The sequence below is a fragment of the Ipomoea nil genome, unplaced genomic scaffold, assembly GCF_001879475.1.
Source record: "Ipomoea nil cultivar Tokyo-kokei standard unplaced genomic scaffold, Asagao_1.1 scaffold2280, whole genome shotgun sequence".
NCBI lineage: Eukaryota > Viridiplantae > Streptophyta > Magnoliopsida > Solanales > Convolvulaceae > Ipomoea > Ipomoea nil.
Window position 1 is genome coordinate 1,545,801 of NW_017618708.1, and position 23,530 is coordinate 1,569,330.

Consider the following 23,530-nt stretch of genomic DNA (forward strand, 5'->3'; position numbering starts at 1 on the left):
TTGATTCCACTAATATTATTAGTTTTTTTTTTTTTTTTTTTTTTTAAAGTTGGCTCCACTACACTCATAGCTCCGGAGTAGGGGGATAGTAATAGAAAACTAGAGAAGAACACAAGTGTTGGGTCCAACTCAAAGTATTATCGAACGGTCAAAGTCAATGTAGTTAATCAAAACAATAGTAACGATCGAAAGCGATGAGTAATCTAAACACATAGTGCAAGAATCGTTAAACTTAGTAGTGGACCCATTGCACTTAATGTAAGAGTCATTGTACCCATTGTTAATCCGAACAATTACTACTTGTCGTATCAATTACATATCTAGTATATATATCTAGCTATTGTAAAAAGTATGGGGCACGCTCAAAACTTGTATTGAACACTTGAAGCAATATCATTTGTTTACTCTAAGTCAAATTTCTTTGTTAACTTTCCATTGTTGAATCCCATTAAGTTACAAAATTAATTCTCTCACTTTATTAGAAAAATTAGAAAAATAAAAAAAATAATGATACATAATTACATTTTTTTTCAAAAATTAAAATGTTCGAATATTTTTTTTTCCAAAAACTATTGTTGTAGATGCAAATTTTAAACTATTATGGTTACGGTAATTTATTTCCTGCACCACAGCGCCCGTTGCATTGTGCGCCTAGATGCAAAACGACGTCGTTTCAATTTTTTTTTTCTTTTTGAAATTTCGCTACCCAGTGTTTTGCAGTTAATTTTCTTTAAAAAAAATCTCATGTTCAAAAATGTACATAATATTATACTAGAATACACATAATTGTATACATGAATGTACATAATTATATAACAAAATATACATACTCTTTTTTAAAAGATAATACACACAATCTAACATCTATATATATATATATATATATATATATATATATATATATATATATATATATATATATATATATATATATATATATATATAAGTAAAATCCTCCTATGTAATTTTCCCGCTCAAACTTTTATAGTCAAATTAATAAAATATTTTATTGGTCAAATTAATAAAACTTATTTGGTAAGCAAATGTAAAATGGAAATTTTATAAAAGCTATTAATTGGTAATATTATGTAATACCAATATACCATTGTGAAATCCAGTAAAGATAAATTGAAAAAATGAAACTAATATTATTAAGGGATAAAGTACAAATAAGCCACTGAACTATTTGGGAAACAGCAATTAGGCCATCGAACTCAAGTAACCCTCAAATAAGCCATTGAACCCGGAAAAAAAGAGCAAATAAGCCATTGAACCCTGAAAAAAAAGAGCAATTAACATTTTTTACAGGTTAACTCCAGGTTTTTGCAGATTGGATTGCCAAATGTTTATTTTATTTACGTTTATTATTATTATTTTTATTAATATTATCCACTTGGATAGTATTATATTTTAAAATAATTATAATCAAAATAGTTTTATCTTGTCGAGATTTGATTTGTTTATTTATTATTATTTTTTCACTAGATCTTTTGTTTAAAAAAATAATAATAAATAAATAAATTAGATCTACACAAGAAAAAACTACTTTGATTATAATTACTTTAAAATATATTACTTCGTAGATTGATTATAATAAAAAAATGTAAATAAAATAAACATTTGGCAGTACAGTCAGCAAAAATTTGGAGTTAACCTGTTAAAAATGTTAATTGCTCTTTTTTTTTAGGGTTCAATGGCTTATTTGTGGGTTATTTGAGTTCAATGGCTTAATTACTTTTTCCCAAATAGTTCAGTGGCTTATTTGTACTTTATCTCTATTATTAATTGATTGAAAATATAAAAGGATTCTAATGAAAAAGGAAATAGAAATTAGGCAATTTGAAAAAGAAAATGGATATTATTGATTGACTGAGAAGCATAAAGCCTAATTGATTGAAAATATAAAAAGAAATTAATTCTCACATTCTCTATCTCTACCTATAAATACAATGGATTAGTGACAAGAAAAATTATAACTCTTCCTTTTTGTACTGGGTGAGTTCTTTATTGCGTCTTTCATTTTCCAATGGCATAATTCTTAATTTATGTTCTTATTTATTTTCTGCATCTTTTGCAAATTAAATATTGCAGGATATAAATATAGAGACAATTGAAATGGTTCTGAGCAACTATTTACACGCATTAAGGAGAGTTGATGACTTCCAACACCACATGTGCCCACATTGTAGAAGGTACGCACAATAACTGGATAAACTAGAATGATGTTAGCAATTACAACGAATTTATAAATTTACATGTAATATGCATTATTATTATATAATAGTTGACACTACATTTATTTTTTTTAATTATTTCTCTATTTTTTTCTATATTTATTTTAATAATAATATAATTGTCTAATTGTTGTAGCAGGAAGTCACAACGAAATTGTTGGTAGTCAACTTCATCCTACACTCATTTGGAATAGAATCAATGTTGGAGTGTTCCGTGTTGTTCATCTTCCAGAGGCAAGAGGTTCTGAAACAATAAACTCTATAGAGTGTGTAGTCCATGATAAAAAGGTTTTTTTTTTTTTTTTTTGGGGGTACTATGATCTTAATTTTAAAATTTTAATAGTTTGTATTTCAAAACTTTTAGTTTATTCATATGGTTGTTTTATAACATTTTCTTATTACATTACAAATTCATGGTACTTTTCTACATATGCATATTCTTCGAAAGAATGTGATTCAAATAATGATTGATATGTTAATAGCTCTAAAGATTGAAATAGTTATTCCAACATTCAACTTCACTTATAATTTTATATTTCGTTATTGTTATGTAATAGACATTTCTCACTTCTCAATAAGAATATGTTTCTGATTTTGAGAATTTTGGGTAATATTTACCTTAATTTACTACTACTCTGCACTACTCTTTGAAATTTTCGAAATAGAATCACACAGACTTTTATGAATCATTTACGAAATAGAATCAAATTTACAGATGTGGTTACATTTTTGCCAATTTTTTGTTAAGAGTTTTCCAATTTGTATCATTTAACAATTTAATCATTTTTAATTTATATATAACTTAATAAAGCTTATTCTGTAACCAAGTATTTTGTAATATTTACGGTGCGTATATATATGTGTGTGTGTGCGTGTGACCTCACGATCAAAATAAATTATAAAACAATTTATGTATATAATTTTTCGCTCCTTATAATAAAATAATTGAGTTAATACTCAAAATCGTCTTCGACTATAGTGGTTTTTCTCAATTTCGTTCCAGACTTTTGTGTTTTTGCTCAATTTAGTCCCCCATTTCTTATTCCGTCCATTTGTTGTTAAATAAATAGATAATTCAGTAATTTTAATATTGACATCTCTTTATTCATAGACATGTGAAGTGCGAAATCCCTCTTTTTTTACGAATTACTCCCAGAATCACTTCTAAAGCTGCGAATATAAAATTTGATTCGTAGGTCTGAGAGTAACTCTGGGTGTAATTCGTGTAAGAAAGAGAGATTTCTCACTTCGCAGGTTGAAAGTAAAGAGAGGTCAATATTGATATTATTAAATTGTCCCTTTATTTAACACCAGTTTGACGGAATAACAAACGGAGGACTAAATTGAGCGAAACACAAAAGTTTGGGACTATATTAGGTCACCAAAGTCGTTTAGGACGAAATTGAGAAAAACTACTATAGTCGAGGATAATTTTGGGTATTAACTCTAAAATAATTCAATAAAGGTTTATATGTAAGAAAATAACCCATAATATTTACCTTTTAAGTATAATTTATCCATTTAATTACTTTTTATTTGAAAAAAGATTATTTTCTAACCAAACAATTGGTAATATTTACGAGTTATTGAACCAACCTTCATATTTCTGGTCAAATGAGTACACAAGATGAAATATATGTTCATTACACGAAATCTTAATATTAATTAAGTTGCCAAATTGTATATTGCATAAGAATTATTCATACCATAATATGAATTGTAACCAATTTAATAAATCTAAATATTAACAAGTATGTATGGTAATATTATTTCATATGAACGTAATGCCACGTAATGCCATAATATATATATATATATATATATATATAAAGTAAAATCCTCCTACATCATTTTCACGTCCAAACTTTTGTACTAAATTAATTAAATATTTTATATTTTTTAGTCAAATAATTAATAAATCTTATTTGGTAAGCATATGTTCAATGTAAATTAATTAAAATGTATTAATTGGTAATATTGCATAATTATGGTATTGTAAATGTATTAATTGCTAATCAATTTATAGTAACGTGAATATTATGTATAGGAATAACAGATGAAACACGGATTTGGAAAATGAAATTGAAATTATGCAAATTCAAAAAGGAAATGTATATTATTAATGGACTGAAAATTATAAAAATCCCTAATTGACTGAATAGAAAAGGAAATAGAAAATAAAATTTATATTATTAATTTATAATTCTCACATTCTCTACCTATAAATACAATTCATTGGTGACAAAAAAAAATGGAGAGATTTTTTTTTTAAACCAGAAGTTTTAGTTTCTATGTTTTTTCGTATACAAATTTATAATTGTAAATTTATATTAATAAATAATCATTAAGACAAGTATAATTTATTTTATATTGTGGACACATTACTTTTAATAATTTTGATTTAATAATATTATACCTTAATTATAAAAATTATACCTAATAATCTTAGTATTAAATGTCATACAATAATTACCATAAACAATGTTTAATAATTGAAAAATTATATTAAGCAATAAAAATTACTATTATAAAATCTTTTGTAATATGGACACATTATTTTTAATTATTTTGATTTAATAATATTATATCTTATTTATAAAAATTCGAAGTAATACATTTAGTGCTATTGAATATTGATTGACTAAAAATTATCTTAATTATTAAGGTAATTAATAGGTATTTAGCTTTAAAAAAATTCAAATATATGAATTATACATAGTAGTATGGAATCAATTAGTAGAACAATTATATTAGGTAATCTAATTAATAATTTACTTTTTCTAAAATTATATCCTCTTTTCTATAATTATATATATAATTATATACTAAATGTATAATATTATTGGCATAAAATAAATTATACTTACCTTAATATATAATTAATTTTTAATATAATTTTCTAATTTTTATTAATGGTAATTATTTTAATAATTTTCTTTACTTCTTTCGTGTAATTATTATGATAATTTTATGGAAATGTGTTTAAATATTGGAAGAGAACAAACATTGGAATTAATATAATTAATGAAATTATTATGGACCAGGACTATATGGTCTAATGGTACCCGGGTTGGACTTCCATTTGGAAGGTTGTAAGTTCGAGCCTCAATGAAGGCGTTATTAAGCTCTTTGTGTTTCAATAGGTTGAGAAAGTATATGAACAGATACTACAATGTAATAAAGCTAGTACCATTCAAAAAAAAATGAAATTATTATGGTAATTGTCATAATATTTATTAATTATAATTAATATAATTATTGAAACTGAGAAATATAAGATTTTTTCCCTAGAAATATTTGTGACAATTTCATTAAATTATAATTAATAAAATATGAAATATAATTAAAGAAATGAAAGTATAAAATTAAAAAAACATGAATATTTATAATTTATAAAAAATATATACATACAATTATACACTATAATAATCATACAATATTTAAATGCTACTTTTTAAATTTCTAAATATAATTTTTTAATTATAAATCTATCAATATAAATTATAATTGATGAAATTATATTATAGAATTTTTCTATATATATATTAATAAATATTATGTGTATATACAATGTATTATACAATCATATAAGGAAATGCGTCCGATTAGAGTTTAAATTTATTCATACAAAATTTAGAATTTATATTTTTTTATTAATTTCTAAGTACAATTCTCTTAGTTAGTATTCATATTTTTAGAATTATAATATATATATATATATATATATATATATATATATATATATATATATATATATATATATATATATATATATATAATACAATTAGGAATAAATCAACTTAATTATGTGAATTTTTTAAATAAATTTTGTATGTTATGAAAATAGATACTTGACCAAATATATAAAAGTCTAACTATATTATTATATTGTACATTATAATGTATTTATTTAATTGTTTTCTATTTTTATATAAAAAAAATTCCGTGCAACGCACCGGTAAAACACAATCGTTATACCCTGCACCACGGCGTGGGCAGCACTGTGCGTCCCGCGCCTCCCAAAACGACGTGCGCAGAAGGGGGTTGACGTGATTATGTGTATTTGTTTATATCATTATGTGTATTTATTTATATAATTATGTGTATTTTTTATACATTTATGTGTATTTATTTATACAATTATGTGTATTTTTTTATACAATTATGTATTGCATCAGGGCGCACAATGCAATGCGCGCCCTGGTGCACGATATAAATTGTCGATAAAACACTATATTTTTAAAAAATACAATTTGATAAATATCATAAATTAATTAGTACAATATCATTTCTGTTTATAATAATTAAAGAAAAATAAATAATTCAAAAGTGGTGATTTTTCCCCATGATATATTAAATTGACATTTATACCCTTAAAGTAAACATTTTATTTATTTTACTACTCCAACAAATTATTGCGTATACGTAGGGATGACCACGGATCGGTTTGAATTGAACCGGATACTAAAGCAATCGAATTAATAGTTTTCGGTTATAATTCAAATCTAGAACCCAATATTTAAATGTCAATTTATTAAAATTATGTATCAAAAAAATTGAATCTTGAACCGTGAACCGGCGGTTCCGGATTCGATTCGCGATTTTGAACCGTCTTTATTTTAAAATCTTATTTTTTATTTTAAATAGTATAAATTCAACAATAAATGTATTTTATTTTTTCAGTTCGGAACATGAACCGTCCGTTCCGGTTCACGATTTTAATAAACTCTAAATATCGAATTTCGATTCTAAATTGTAATTGGAATATTTCGGTTTGGTTGCTATAGTGTTTGTTTGGTTTGATCCAAATTATGGTCATAATTTGTTGGAGAAAAAAAATAAATTAAATATTTAGTTTAAGGGTAAATATGTCCATTTAACATTTCAGGGGGAAAAACAGTCACTTCAATCATTTAGGGGGAAAAAATGCTATAGGTATATAACACAGGGGGAAAAAGTGCCACTTTCCCTAAAATTAATATACAGTTACAAATAAATATAGCATTATTAGATTTACTTAAATTAGTTTTAATTTTCTTAATGAAGTGACTTTTCTTTATCAAATTTTTATGAGAGACTAAGGGAGTGTGTGGGCCGCCGGAAAATATTTTAAAAATAAAAATACTTACTAATAAAAAATAATTTTAAAATATTTTTTAACCCCTCATAACATGTGTAAATCTTATATTTTTAAAAAATACAATTTGATAAATATCATTTTTTTTTATAATAATTAAAGAAAAAATAAATAATTCAAATATGTGAACCAATAATTTCAAAATGAAATTAATATACAGTTACAAATAAATATATCATGATTAGATTTAATTTAATTAGTTTTAATTTCCTTAATGAAATGACTTTTCTTTATCCATTTTTTAATGGGATACTAAGGGGGTGTTTGGATTGCTGAAAAATCTATAATATAATTAAAAACAAAATTCTATTTACTTGATTTCCAGCTCAAACAATAGTAAATAGTAAGGCCATCCACACTTGTGGATATTGTGGGGAGAATTCAGAATTAAATCTTCCCTTCATGAGATAATAGCTAGTGTGGACATGAGATAATTGAAAAATAATCTCCCTGCAAATGTAGGGAGATTGTCAGAAAAAAAAAAAAAAAAAAAAAAAAAAAAAAAAAAAAAAAAAGAAGAGAAAGAAGAAGAAGCAAGGCTGTGCGCGTTCGCGCACAGCCTTGGGCAAAAGCCGGGCGCGTGCACTGCACGCGCCCGGAGGCGCGTCAGGCGCGCCTGACGCGTCTGACTACTTTCTTTTTTTTTTAATTTTTTTTTTTTGTTTTGTTTTTTCTTTTTTTTTTTTTCTCTCCTCTCCCACACTCTCTTTCCTAATCACTCTTACATTATCTCCCCATTCTTCCCAACCAATGTGGATGCTCTAAAGGTAAATTAAAAAAGGAACATAAATATTTCACAATAATTCTCTACATCATCATCAATTAAAAATGGAACAAAAATTAGGTAAATAGAAAAATAAATGAATATTAATAATTGACTGAAAATTAAAAAATGAAAAAAGAAACAGAAATTAGATTAATTGGAAAAAGAAATGAATATTAATAATTGACTAAAAATAAAAAATGATCTATAATTGACTAAAATAGAAAAGAAAATTGTCAGATTATTGATTTTTAATTTTTCACAATAATATTACATAGTAGAATAAATCAAATCACAATTATATCATAAATCTTTCACAATTTTAAGCAATGGAACAAAAATTAAAAATGGAACGAAAATATTTCAATAATAATATTCTACATCATCAAGTAAAAGTAAATAAAAAATGAAAAGGAAATATTTCAATAAAAAATATTCTACATCATCAATAGTAAAGACATATTTTAAACAATAGTAAAGATAAACTAAAAATGGAACGGAAATATTTCAATAAAAATATTCTACATCATCAATTAAAAATGGTTCGGATAGGTAAAAATATCAATGCATCTATAATATTCTAATTGACTAACTGACTAAAAAAAAAAAGAATAATTGGCTGAAAATGAATTTGATATTACTAATTGACTGAAAATATAAAATATAAAAGGATCACTAATTGACTGAAATTCTACCATTATATATTTCCACCCGAGTCACTCATCCTTTTGGACTAAAGGTGTTAACTCTAGACGAAGATAGACAAGATTGTGTTGTTACTACCAATGTTGTCTACAAAGAGGTTTCAATAGTATGTAAATACAATATGTGATATTATGTTTTTTTTAAATGGCAAAATTGCTATATATCTAGACAAAAAATATATTTTCCATACAAATAAATTAGGATATCAATTCATTTTTATAACTAAGTTGCTAGAGAACGAGCACAGTTGACTAATTTATAAAAGTACTGAACAATGATAAATAAAATCTTCAAAGTTACAACACCGCATGCGTACATCTACATATTAGCTATTAATTTGAGCAATTAATAACATAAAAGCACATAAATGATCCAAACCATACCTTCAATTGCACTATATAATATTTGATGTTCTAATTTAAATAATTATATATTGATCCAAATATTCTTAATATATTACAACAAATCCATTCCGTGCATCGCACGGGCCCAAATACTAGTAATACATAATAAACATAAACTTTTAACATAATACACATCAACTCTTAACATAATACACAAAAATTTCCTGATTCGGATGTACATAATTGTTTAAAAAAATGTACATAATTATATAAAAAATGTACATAATAAAAAAATATACATAATTGTATAAGCAAATATACATAATCATGTCAACTTCCTACCGCGGCTCTTAAAACAACATCGTTTTGAGAGGCGCGGAGCGCACAATGCACTATGCGCCGTGGTGCAGGGTATAACGATTGTTATAGTTAGTGATACACTCTTTTTTCAAGATGTCCCAATCCTATGACATGTGTTAAACAATTTGGATTAATAATTTTAATGTAGTCATTACTTTAATATTGAATACGAACTTTTTAATTGTATAGGCCAACTGTCTTCTTCTATAGTTGTGTATTTGACTACAAACTTGATAAGTTCAATTTTAGTAATCTCTTGCATAAATGTATCAAAAAATTATACAATTTGTTTTTTTTTTTCTTTGTTAATCTAAAACATCATTAAGATATAAAAGTATATTATACATATATTATGTTACATGATTAGATGGCTCACTTAATTAGAAAAAACATTTTTTAAAAATAATATTATTATGAAAATAAAAATTTTCAAATATTTTTTTTTAAAATATTATTTTTGGACATGACAAATGTTATCATATTATCTTTGCCGTTACACTCTTTTTTCAAGAGACACCAATCTTATGACACATGCAGTGGCGGAAGTACATGGTAAGTGTAGGGGGCCTTGAACCCCCCCCCCCCCCCCCCCCCTTTCCCCCTTCTCCCCTTCTATAGTTGTATTTGACTACAAACTTGATAAGTTCAATTTTAGTAATCTCTTGCATAAATGTATCAAAAAATTATACAATTTGTTTGTTTGTTTTTTTTTTTGTTAATCTAAAACATCATTAAGATATAAAAATATATTATACATATATGATGTTACATGATTAGATGGCTCACTTAATTAGAAAAACATTTTTTTTAAATAATATTATTACGAAAATAAAAATTTTCTAATAATTTCTTTTTCAAATATTATTTTTGGGTATGACAAATGTTATTATATTATTTTTGCCGTTACACTCTTTTTTCAAGAGACACCAATCCTGTGACACATGCAATGGCGGAGGTATATGGTAAGTGCAATTTTTTTTCAAATATTATTTTTGAGCATGACAAATGTTATCATATTATCTTTGCCGTTACACTCTTTTTTAAGAGACACCAATCCTATGACACATGCAGTGACGGAAGTACATGGTAAGTGCAGGGGACCTTGAACACCCCCCCCCCCCCCCTCCCCGTTTCCCCCTTCCCCCTTCCCCCTTCTATAGTTGTATTTGACTACAAACTTGATAAGTTCAATTTTAGTAATCTCTTGCATAAATGTATCAAAAAATTATACAATTTGTTTTTTTGTTTTTTTTTTTTTTTTTGTTTTTGTTAATCTAAAACATCATTAAGATATAAAAGTATATTATACATATATGATGTTACATGATTAGATGGCTCACTTAATTAGAAAAACATTTTTTTAAATAATATTATTATGAAAATTAAAATTTTCTAATAATTTCTTTTTCAAATATTATTTTTGGATATGACAAATGTTATTATATTATCTTTGCCGTTACACTTTTTTTCAAGAGACATCAATCCTATGACACATGCAGTGGCGGAGGTATATGGTAAGTGCAATTTTTTTTCAAATATTATTTTTGGACATGACAAATGTTATCATATTATCTTTGCCGTTACACTCTTTTTTCAAGAGACGCCAATCCTATGACACATGCAGTGGCGGAGGTACATGGTAAGTGCAATTTTTTTTCAAATATTATTTTTGGACATGACAAATGTTATTATATTATCTTTGCCTTACACTCTTTTTTCAAGAGACACCAATCCTATGACACATGCAGTGGCGGAGGTACATGGCAAATGAGAGGGCCTTGACCCCCCCCCCCCCCCTCCCCCCCCCCTCCCCCAAAAAAAATAAAAAATTCTTATTAATAGTATATTGTCCCAAAAAAAGAAAAATCTTATTAATAGTATATTGTTTTCTTTTTTTAGCCCCCCCTCACCAAAGCATTTGTCCCTTCCAAGTAGAGTTGTAAACATAATTATGAATATATAGTTCTGTAATTATGAATATATAAATTCAATAATTGTGAATATGAAGTTCAAAAATTATGAATATATAGTTTTATAATTTAGTAATTATGAACATAGAGTTCTGTAATTGTGAATATAGAATTCAAAAATTATGAATATGAAGTTCAAAAATTATGAATATATAGCTTTATAATTATGAACATATGGTTCAGTAATTATGAATATAAAACCGTGTCCACCTTGCAAAGTGAACACGGTTCCACAACATAACGATTGGGTTTTGACAATGTTTATAGGTGAAGTATCAAGTATCCATATTTAAGAAATGTTTGCTTTTTGGTGAATAGTTTGTTAGTAACAATGTTTAAAGACTACGCTTCGTAATAAGATGGAAGATGAGTTTTTTAATGATTGTTTGTTAGTATACATTGAAAAACAAATTGCAAAATAATTTAGTATAGATTCAATTATAGATGATTTTTGTGACATGCAAGAAAGACGTTCTAAATTTTAGTAGATTTGTAATATAATGATGTATTTTGGAATATGTTAAATGAATATTAATGTCTTTTATTATTCTCTCTCAAATTGTGATTGGTCCCCGCACGAACAAATCCTGGCTCCGCCCCTAGACACATGTTAAACTATTTGGGATTAATATTGTTTTTAATAATTTTAATATAGTACGTCATTACTTTAACATTGAATACGAACATTTTAATTGTATAAGTCATCTGTCTTCGTGTATAGGTGTATCTGATGACAAGACAACTTGATAAATTCAATCCTAATAATCTTTTGCATATTAGGTAATAAGCTTGATTGATACAAAGTGATAGGTAGTGGATAATGAATTGTTAGCCACCGCTGGAACAAGCGACGGTTTCAAAAATAATCCGTTCGGATGAGACTCCAGCAGAGCTTATATATATTAGATAAGAATTGAAAGTCTGGATTGATTAATAAGTACATGAATAGAATCTTAATTTAACACAATAATAGAGTCCTAACAAAAAAAACATACAATTTGTTGTATTTTTAAAAACAAATTTCTAGAATATCATTAAGATATGAAATGATATTATACATTTATAATGTTAGTATGTTACAATGATTTTAATAGAGACCGATCCCATGACACATGTTAAACAGTCTGGGATCCTAGTAATTAAGTGTTGGCTACCCAACAGGGATTACAGTGAGCACTTACTCGGCACTGTTCACATGAACCACTATCGCCTGAAAAAGAATCCCTTATTTTGTTAAACTCTCCCATTGGATTCGTACGAGTAGCAATCCTCCACCACTGATCAAAGCCTACCATAACTCTTTCCCTAATTCCCTTTGGCATCTGTTTCTCCTAGACCCAGAAATTACCCACTTTCGTAGCCTCTCCCAGGCCGAAGAAAAACCCAAACCCTTTTCCCTTTCGCAGATCCTTCTGTGTTGATCTTCTTCTGTGCTCGTTTAGCCTTTTCTTGAAAATGCAGAGCCCTCAGAGCTGTTAATCAGGTAATTAATAATCACTTATATTTTTGGGTGTTTTTTTTTTTTTTTTAAATAATACAGTGCTGTATGATCTCTGCCTAATTCATTGTTGCATTTAACGGAATGCTTCTAAAGGGAATGTTTTAATGGTTTTCTTGATTATTTCTTTTTTGTTGTTTTTGTTTTGGGCAGTTTTATGTTGATGGGTTGGTGTTGATTTTGGAAAAAAGTTGAGAACTTTAATCTAAATTCCTGAAATGGATGCTGGAAAGGTTCTAGAAACCCTAGGGGGAGATTCTGTGGAGTTCAAGATGGGGGAAAGTCAAAGCTGTCATGATGAAACCCTAGAGCAGATTTCTGTTTTGACTACCTTGAGTGTGGAGTGTACTGGTTCAGAGTTGGCTACAGAGGGTCCAGAGAAGGCTAATAGGAGTAATTTTGGTGTGAATGATCAAAGTCTAGAAGCTCCGGTAAAGGAGAGTGAGTTTGGATATTGGAATGATGGTTTTGAATCAATGGGAGCAGAGATTGATATGGAATCCCATGAGGGGGGAGCGGTTGCGGTGGAAAATGAGACAGAAGGAGGAGCCTCATTGGTATGGGGTACTCAAGAAGTAGGAGTTGTTTCAGATGGTAATGGAATGGATGGCAGTGGAGTGTCTCTTATGGAAACGGGCCATGATGGTAATAAATCTGATGAACAGGTTGGGGTAGAGGCGATTAGGATGGGGGAAAATGATCTCGCTGCACGAGTGGATGGGGGTATTTCCCAAAGTGGAGAAGAAGTTTCCCGAGAAGGCATTTCGCTGATTGTAGAAGTTTTTGGCCCATTAAGTGGAACCTGCCAACGAGATTGTGAAACCGAACATATGTTGGAAGAGGGTGCTTCTGAGTGCACACCGTCCTCAACAAGAAACAGCCATGAGGAGAGAGTAGCAAATCCTGCAGAGGAAAACGCCACTGATAATCAAGAACACAACTTCTCTGTAGGTGATTTGGTGTGGGCTAAAACCAAGACCGAGATGTGGTGGCCTGGAACGATATCTGATCCTACTGCTGCATCAAAGGATGCTGCAAAGTCTGACCAAAGGGACGGCTTTCTTGTTAAATATTTTGGGAGCATTATTTCAGTTCGGTGCCCTGCCTCACGGTTAAAGCCCTTTATTGAGTGTTTTGAGCAAATGTCTCAACAAAACAAATCCCGAAGTTTTGTTGGAGCAGTAGATAAGGCGTTGCTTGAGATTGGTCAGCGTATAAAACAGGAGATGTCCTGTTCTTGTTCCCTGAAAGAAACCAAAACAACTAATGCTACTCCGGTGCATCCAATCTCCAAAGATATTAAGAGAGGTGGCCTTGGTTTTTTCTCAGCATCAGTATTTGAGCCTGAAAAGTTTGCGGAGTCCATAAGATACAGAGCTCTGGATATTTCTATGCCAGGTAGCGTTGAGTTTGCAGTTATGAAGAATTGTCTATCAGCCTTTTATGCTTCTGTCGGGCATAAGCAATTGCCCATGCATAAGCTCAGGCCAAGAAGCGATGCCAATGGTGGTAATGATGCAAAGGACGGTGCTCTTCACAGTTTGGGATTGGAAAGGAAGGATGAAGAATTGCCTCTTGGTTGCAACATGAATGAGCCGGAAACCAAAATCTCTGCTGAAAAAGTAAAGAGAAGCCCCAAGGGAAAACATGAAAAATCTTTCGAGTTGAGAGAACGGAAGAAGAGCAAGTACTTGTCCTACCCCTATGTTAATAGTTGGGACAAGAAGGATTCAGCTGCTAGTGGAGGAACCGAAACGGAAGATCCCAAAGGGGATTCTCATGCTGGGGTGGACACAAAGAACACCTCCCAGCAGTCTGAGGTGTCCAGACCATCAGGCAACAGTAGTGGCAAAAACCCTCGGAAAAAATCCAGGAAATCCAGAACTTTCAAGAGCATATATGGTAAAGTGGAGAATATCGATACATCTTCAACTGAAATGCTCCAAGAACTTCAGTTGACGGCTCTTGATTGCTTTTATCCTAGTGATGAGAGTAAAGATTCTAGTTCAGTTTTGAATTTCTTCTATAGTTTCAGAAAGCACTCATTTTTAAATCACGATTTCACTAGTGAGGATAACAGTCAGCAGAAGCAGCAGCAAAGTCCACTGCAAAACTCATCTGATATTTGCAATCATAAAGAGGGAATAATGAATAAAGAAACTTCGGGTCATCAGGAAATTGATGCTGCTAAGGGCTCAGAAGGAGATAAGTTACAGTTGGCTCCTTCTAGTGTCGAATCAAAACGGAGACGCAGGAAGCGGAAGGAACCTTTAAATCAAACCTGTCCAGATAACGCAGAAAAGGGGAAAGTCCCCAGAAAGAGAAAGAAGATGGAAACAGTGAGTCCGGGGCATCCTGAGATTAGAGTGATTGGTGGATTGCCAGATTTGAATGGCAATAGTATGAGCCTGTCGGTTGAAAACATGGAGGTTACAGGCCCAGATACTTCCAAGGGTAAACTCGAACCGAAGAGGGCCAAAAACAAGGAAGTGTTTGTTTCTGAGGCATCCACAGATACAAAGAGCTCTGAAGTGCAGAATGTAAACAGAAGTACGAAATTCATTCCAGTGCTGAAAGATGTGCAAGTGATGGGCACATTCCGCGTGGAAAATAATTTGCAGTTCCCAGGCTTGTCAGTTGCTGTGAAGCCTGAACCCAAGAAAAGAAGGAGAAAGGAGAAAGCTTCAGACTTGCAGAATAGCCCATCAGCCATACCAGATTTGAACGGGAATGCGACTAACCACAACTCAACAGCAAAGGGTTTGGCCGATCCAAGTGCTGTTACACTTACACAACAAAAGATGACTGAATCTGATATCGGTGGTGCTACTGGGAGCACGGGGAACACACTGTTCTTAAATTTTACTCCCGGACATCCATTGCCTTCTAAAGAATCTCTGAAAGAAGCGTTTATCGGGTTTGGCCCAGTAGTGGAGCCAGGAGCACAGTTTGTAAGTGGTTCTTGTGCCCAGGTTGTCTTTGCACAGAGTTGTGATGCAGAAGTGGCATATAAGAGTTTAGAAACGAGCAGCCCGTTTGGACCAGCCCTTGCCAGTTACCATCTGAATCGTCGTCCAGCTGCTACTAACTCTACTGGAAAAGGTTTGGGTGATTTAAGTGCTATTACATCTCAAGAAATGCCCCGGCGCAGGAGGAGGAGGAGAACTACACCTAATGTTGCGAGCACACTCATCTTGAATTTCACTCCTGGGCACCCTTTGCCTTCAAAGGAATCTCTAAACGACATGTTTACCAAGTTTGGTCCAGTTGTGGCAGAAGCGAAGTTTTCGAGTGATACCAGTGCCCGGGTTGTCTTTGCAAGGAGTTCTGATGCAGAAACAGCCTGCCAGAGTTTGGGAAAGAGCAGCCCGTTTGGACCCGCCCTTGCCAGTTGTCATTTGCATTGTCGTCCCGATCCAGCTGCTGATAACTCTCAAGAAAAGCCCCGGCGCAAGAGGAGGAGAACTACACCTAATGTTGGCAGAACCACTACGAACACACTCATCTTGAATTTCACTCCTGGACACCCTTTGCCTTCAACGGAATCTCTAAACGACACATTTATCAAGTTTGGTCCAGTTGTGGAGGCAGAAACGAAGTTTTCGAGTGAAACAACTGCCCAGATTGTCTTTGCACAGAGTTCTGATGCAGAAGTGGCCTGCCAGAGTTTGGGAAAGAGCAGCCCGTTTGGACCCACCGCCCTTGCCAGTTATCATTTGCATTATCGTCCCGGTCCAGCTGCTGATAACTTCAAGATGCCAACAACTGTCCTGCCCATGGATGCTTTCAAGTTCCCGATGCTACCTTCTGGGAAAGCTCCCCTAAATGGCGAGGCGCCTGATCTCATGCACATCAAGCAGAATCTGGAGATGATGTCTGCCATGCTGGAGAAGGCGGGTGACAATATCTCTCCCGACATGAAAGCCAAGCTGGAAGGCGAGGTCAAAGGCTTCCTCAAGAAGGTCAGTGCCATGGTGGGTCCTTCCTCTTCTTCCTCATAGAACAATTCTGTTTGTTTGTGCCCAGCTCGTTTAGTGGGCGAAACGGTTCACAGCTCCCAGCTATTTTACTTGCATTTCCCGCCTTTGGTCGTGCATAGTCGGTGCACATTTTGTGCTGTGTGCAACGTCGGTGCACGTTTTCTGCTTTGTGTAATTTAATGTTTGCGCGGGCGTGCGCACATGAAGTGCTTCATGGGAGCTGTGTTGTAATTTGTTGGAATTGTCTCTCCTTGCTGGAGAGAAAAGAAAATTTGAAATTGTTAATACTTGGTAGTTGGTTAAGGTTTCTTTCCTTTTTTTTTTTTTTTTTTGGATTCTCATGGTTAATAAGGACAATTTGTGCCTCTTTTACTTCTGTCTTAATTACAGACTTTCCCTTCTCAGAAAATGTTAACAACAACAATAATTGGTATAGGATTTTAATGTTTTGCATGGATGTGCATATGATGTTTTGCATGGACTGGACATTATGGCAATAATGTCATATGCAATGGTAGAAAAACCACCATGTTTCTATGTTTCTGTTTAGTTTTTACAAGATTATTACTAAGTTTTACAGTGATTTATAATAGTATCATATTATAACCTAGGTGGTATTTTTATGTGGACCATGGTTCACATAGTGCTTAGAAGGGAGTTAGAACCGTCAAAACGGACTTAACCTACTGGGCTAGCCCGTCCTGCCTTGCCATAGGCTTTGAATTTTATGGCCCATATTTTGGCAGGCTTTGACAGGATGGGCTTGACGGGCCAATGGGGTCCCGTCAAACCCGCATAGAATGTATACATTATATATATATATAGATATATGTTAATTTATTTATTTATATTGATTAATCACGTGAAAATGAAGATATTATAATTTAATGATATCAGCCTGTAATTAGAGAATACAATTTGCCTAAATTGAGTAACAATATTAGCCTATTAAAAAGTCATTATGTTGTGCCCATTTGGTAAAACTGATTAGATTGTTGAGGTTATTAATTTAATACGGAGTAATTAATTTTGTTTACATGTTTGTCAAGTATTACGGATTACAATGTAAAATGGAGTACATTTTAATTATTTTAGGGAAATTTTATAATTAAGTTAAAAAGATTTTTCTATTTTTTTGGTGGTGTAAAAGATTTTTCTATGATACTGAAATATAATATATCTAGTTGTATAAGATACTATTTTGAGTTGTTATACCATGGATCAGGATCCACCTTGCAAGGTGGATCTCGATCTTAAATGGCGTATAAATTGTGTATTTTTAGTATTGAAATTGTAAACTTCTAGAATATAAATTGTGTTTCTAAATCAAAACAAATAACATCTATAGAAGGAAATTTGTAAATATAATACGGAGTACATGAGTTTTTTACACTTTTGGTCTCACGACTATAATGTCACTAACAACTTTGATTCACGACTTTTAAAACATGTAGAATTGACCCACGACTATGACGTTCTTAGCAAATTTGATCCTTTTGGTGCATTTTTCGTTTAATTTTTACCATAAAATTTTAATCTCCATTTTAACATGAGTAATATTGTCTTTCCATCTCACAAACTAATCACATAAATAAATAAATTAATTAATTAAACACAGTCAGTGGTACGGTGATTGAAATTAAAAGTCACACAATTCCAATTCCACTTTCAGTTTCACCCTCCTCGCTAAACGTCAAAATTTTCTAGCTGTTTATTTATTTATTTATGTCATTAGTTTGTGAGATGGAAAAGACAATATTAACCATGTAAAAATGGGGAGTAAAATTTTCTGACAAAAATTGAACGAAAAGTGTTCTGAAATGACCAAATTTGCTAAGTCATAGTTGTGGACCAATTTTACAAGTTTTGGAAGTCATGAATCAAAGTTGTTAGTGACACCATAGTCGTGAGACCAAAAGCGCAAAAAATTCTATAATACATGGTCATCAAATACTATTAAGGTAATCAATTATATATATGCTAACATTGTGTGTTGGTAATAGACAAATTGTAAATTTTTAAAAGGTAAATCACTAAATTGTGAACATTTGGATTCGAATCCAAAGAATAATTTGCGGATACTATTAATACTAGTTCTAATTATGCCTAATACAACCAAGTATAAAATATTTTATTAGTTTATGGATAATAACTAATAAGAATTACTCCGTATTAGTTTATATATATTTTATAAAAGTGGGACATTATTAGTCCACCAAACACTTGAGACGTCAGCCTATATACGCATGCACCAAATGCACCCTATAGACTAGTAGAGCGAAGAAATTCTTTTCTTTTTGTTTAATAAATAAATAAAAACAACATTAGAAGATCTTCCTCGATACCATTGGATTTGCAAATCCTAGGAGCCTACAACTTTGAATTCCAAAAGCAATTACTGCTTTAAACCTAAAAATTAATTAAACTGCCACAAAAAAACCAAACAAACAAAAAAACATGGTGTGATTAAATCGACGATAGGTTTTATTAACCACCTGAATAGTTAAACGGTTAGCCAATACGAACAAAAAACTAAGACAATGATTGCTGAAACATTACATTACTTATTTATATAGCGATTTTAAATTTATTTCTCAATTCATACATTATACCAATATTTATGTTATTTACTTATTCGATTGGTGAATTAGAATGGTTTCTTTGATTGTGTTATTATTATTACTATTATTATAAAATTATCTTTTTGTGAAGTCGAGTTATTGTCATATCATGTTTAAAGATATTTCTTCAACGTTTATGGGTTTGAAAAATAATTTAATAAATTATTAATTGCAATGTACATTTAATATTCCCTTATGTTGATAAAATAAATTAGTCTCACTATACCATTTTACGCATTACGCTTATGAGTTAATATCTGATTTGGTCCCCAGACTATACGTATTTCATCACTTTAATCTCCGACTTTCAAACATGCTCAATTTCATCCTCAACTATGCAATTTTTACCTAAAATAGTCATTTGTCCAAATCAAAATAGTCTTGATTAGGACCATTTTGGTTAACAATTGCATAGTTAGGAATGAATTTGAGCAAGTCTGAAAGTCAAGGACCAACGTAGTGAAATCTTAATAGTCGAGGGATCAAATCGAGTATTAATACTTACGCTTATTTATTTAATTACCAAATCAAAATTTCTTCTCTCACTTATTATTTGGATAAATAAATTTTAAAATTGAACTTTTATATACACTAATGGTAAATTAAAATTCAATAAACTAAATTATAAATAAATTAAATCAATCCACATTAATTAAATCTCACACGTAAAATGACATGGACAAAGTAATATGAAAGAGGAGAAATTAAACAGGACTAGAAATGTTTAAGTAATATATTAAATTAAAGCACTCAAAAAGTGAAATATGGACTTTTACAAACCTCATTCACACGCACCTAGTTAATGAAGCGAATTAAACTAAAACAGGGAATATAATAATACCCTTCACACAAGGAAAATTCTCTCAAAATTAATACCTTTAAGTGGATCAGTCGTTCATAGGATCAAAAGTGCCCATATTCACGAAAATATTATATTACTCGAATATAATATTATGCTACCTTGATAATACCTCGAGCTATGGAACTTTACCTCCGATTCTTTCGTAAGTTGTATTTTGATGTCTTGAATCTGCATTGATACTTGAACTCGAGTCTATAATGTAGCATCGAGAGACTGAACTCCTAGAACGTGACATATATAACCCCTACCCTATTAGGATATATTGATACTTAAGTTAAAATCTCTAACCCTTGGTGATGCATGGAAACTTGATGAATAAGGAAATGAGGTGCAGATTGATTAAGGTAATCAAGGTTTAATTAGACTAAAGGATTTGTTGCAGAAGAGCCATAGCCATTCATCAAGCCAGTCCAAGACCCAACTCCATTGAGATAACCAAAGGAATCCTTCCCAGCATCAGAGCAGCCTTGATCATTATGCCACTCAAGGGACAAGAGCTTGGGATTTGGCTTCACATCTTGATGATGCATTGCTGCATTGAATTGATCATCCCCATGATGATGATGATGATGATGATCATAGGGGAGCATTAGAGTAGGCCCCACAGTGTTCCCATCAATGGGCATTCCAAATTGAGGGCAAAGGGTAGTAGTAGAAGTAGGGAAAGTAGTTTGTGCCATCATCCCAAAATCTCCATTGTTATTCCCAAGAAAGTCTTGGTTTCTTGAAGGAGGAGTAGTGCCACCCATTACAAACCCTGCATTGCCTTCCATGAAATCTATTGGGGTGGGGCTCTCAATCCCCAAGAAACCAGTGGGGGCCAAGTGGAAATTGGTGAATTGGTGGTGTGAGAATTGCATTTCTGCAGGGAATGAAAGGTGGAGGTCTGTGGGGTTAATGCTAGAGCCAGGAGAAGAAGTGCAGGATGATGATTGACCAAGGTTTTGGTGATGATGATAATGAGGAGGAGGAGGAGGATGAGGATGAGGGAATTGATGATGATGGTCATTTGGTGATGATGATGATTTCTTGTTGGCAGATGATGAAGAGGAAGAAGAAGAAGAGACTTTCTTGTTCTTCCTACACCCACCCCCCACTGGGATGTTCCTCAGGGTGCCACCTTTTGTCCAGTACCTTCTGCAGGTCTTGCAGAAGTACCTTGGCTGGGATAAGCTGTAGTTGTTGTAGTAGCAAAACTTTGTGTGTGTGGACTCACATCTTGGGCATTTCAGTGCCTGGTCATGGGGGGGCCTTAGCCTTCTTTCTATCAATGGCCTTGAACATGTCAGAATGTCCACACCAGATGGTGAAGATGATGAGTCCATTCCACCCTCATCATCAATTGTGCCCTGAAAGTGGAAACATTATTGTCAAACTTTAAACTCAAAATGAGAGAAAGTGTTGGCCGGAGGCCAATGAACAGCCGAGTCCAGCACCAGATGGTAGCTAAGAAATTGTTAGGTGGAGACCTAAAAAGCCGTGTTTAGCACCCTGTCTTTCGAAACGGGAAATTAAATTGCGCCTTCGCCATTAGCTATAATTTTTAGTCTAGTGGTAAATTCGATCCTATCAAGTGGTAAGGAGAAATTGTTGGGCAGAGGCTGGTGAAGGGACGAGGCCTAAAAGGCCAAGTCCTAATAAGTGGTATCCAGAATCAGGTGGTTAGGGGGTTGTTGGGCGGAGGCCTAAAGGGCCAAGTCCAACACCCTGTCTCGATACATAATGAAATAAAGTTGCGTCTTCGATATTAGTTATAGTTTTTGGCGTACAGTGGTAAACGTTTGATCTAACAGAAAGGAAAAACAAAATGGACAACAGCTAGAATACCTGCAACCAGTCAACAGATGAATCCATGCAGACTTGCAAACTTGTGAGACCCATACAGTTATGAGAACACTACACCTTCACAATTAATGCAGACTTTTGGCAATAAATAATGCTTTGGTCTCAATGCAGAATGTTGGGTGGGATATATGATGTATCTGGGAAGGAAGGGAGAAGCAGAGTGGTGATGAAGTGAGGGAGAATTCAGGATGATTTGATGGTGGGAATGGGGGAAAGGGGGTTGGAGAGTTGTGAATATGAAGGGAGAAAAAGGCAGCAATGGTGGGACTAGGGCAAGTGGTTTGGCTGCTTTCAAGTAGGACCCATATTATCTAGGGATACATATTACATTTTAATAATTACAGATAATTTTCAAAATGGTCCGTCAATAATACTGGTATTATCACTATAGTTATCAAATTTTAATTTTCGCAGATAAGTTAAAGTTCTTAACCATGCATTAAATTATTAGTGGTTGAGATGAAAGAGATGAATCATCTTTATGTTATGATTGTCCTGATTACCTTAAAAAAAAAATCATATCTTAAAACTCGAAGAACAACAAGGGAAAATATAAAAATTATTTAGTCGATCAAGAGAGACAACTCATCTCCGAAAAATTTTGATATTAAATCTCTCACCACTTAAATAAAATTTTTAAATTTTAATTTTATTTTTGAAGGACAAGCGAAATTTACATCCGCTATCCAATGGTGTGTATTAAGGAAATTATACTCATGTATAATAGTTCGTAAATTATATAATAGTTGTAAATCATATTAGGAGGAACACTTAAATAACGAAGGTTTGAGGTTAATAAAATGGAAAAATATGCACCATTATATGAAATGGGAGTATTAATTATAGTTTATTATATTAAATCATTCTTAAACCAAGCTAAGCAGGCATATTATACTGAGAATTACATTTAGTATGCAAACTTTTTGAATTAAACTTGAGAATTATAGCCTTCGAGCAATTGTACAAACGTATGTTTGGGGACAACGGTGAGTGGAAATCATGCCAACTAATCAAGCATACAAATTAAAAATAGTATCACATAATATTATAATAATAAAAAATTATTCATTGTAACAACGTGGCCACAATCCTTAATACTTTTTTGTTTTGATTTATAGATATTTTAGTTTATATAACTTGATAAAGATGTATATGTTCTAAATTTTGTACTGTTATATTTACTTTATTGGGATTTAAAAATGATATTTAAT

At 31.5% G+C, this 23,530-nt stretch overlaps 2 protein-coding genes across 5 annotated transcripts; one reads left to right on the forward strand and one right to left on the reverse strand.

Annotated features, from left to right (window-relative positions):
- The first annotated feature begins 12,655 nt into the window (after positions 1 to 12,655).
- Positions 12,656 to 17,395, forward strand: LOC109150898 (serine/threonine-protein kinase ATM). 4 transcript variants are annotated; one of them, XM_019298898.1, is made up of 3 exons: positions 12,656 to 12,996; positions 13,165 to 16,421; positions 16,740 to 17,395. In XM_019298898.1, exons 2-3 carry the CDS (start codon positions 13,230 to 13,232, stop codon positions 17,010 to 17,012), a joined length of 3,465 nt encoding a protein of 1,154 aa, XP_019154443.1. In that variant the 5' UTR covers positions 12,656 to 12,996; positions 13,165 to 13,229; the 3' UTR covers positions 17,013 to 17,395. The 4 variants fall into 4 exon arrangements, with proteins under 4 accessions (XP_019154443.1, XP_019154442.1, XP_019154441.1 ...); XM_019298897.1 differs by having other exon boundaries at positions 12,658 to 12,996; positions 13,165 to 15,083; positions 15,132 to 17,395; XM_019298899.1 differs by having other exon boundaries at positions 12,659 to 12,996; positions 13,165 to 16,075; positions 16,433 to 17,395.
- Positions 17,396 to 20,323: 2,928 nt separating this feature from the next.
- Positions 20,324 to 22,538, reverse strand: LOC109150700 (dof zinc finger protein DOF5.6). Its single transcript, XM_019298681.1, has 2 exons — positions 22,302 to 22,538; positions 20,324 to 21,823 (listed from the first exon to the last, which is right to left on the reverse strand). Exons 1-2 carry the CDS (start codon positions 22,353 to 22,355, stop codon positions 20,834 to 20,836), a joined length of 1,044 nt encoding a protein of 347 aa, XP_019154226.1. The 5' UTR covers positions 22,356 to 22,538; the 3' UTR covers positions 20,324 to 20,833.
- Between the last annotated feature and the right edge of the window lie 992 nt (positions 22,539 to 23,530).

Bases quoted from the DNA above. Each gene is read 5' to 3' on its own strand.
- LOC109150898 (XM_019298896.1), top strand. From the start codon at position 13,230: ATGGATGCTGGAAAGGTTCTAGAAACCCTAGGGGGAGATTCTGTGGAG.
- LOC109150700 (XM_019298681.1), bottom strand. From the start codon at position 22,355: ATGGGTCTCACAAGTTTGCAAGTCTGCATGGATTCATCTGTTGACTGG. The intron at 21,824-22,301 runs GTATTCTAGCTG...TTCCACTTTCAG, and splicing joins CATCTGTTGACTGGTTGCAG to GGCACAATTGATGATGAGGG.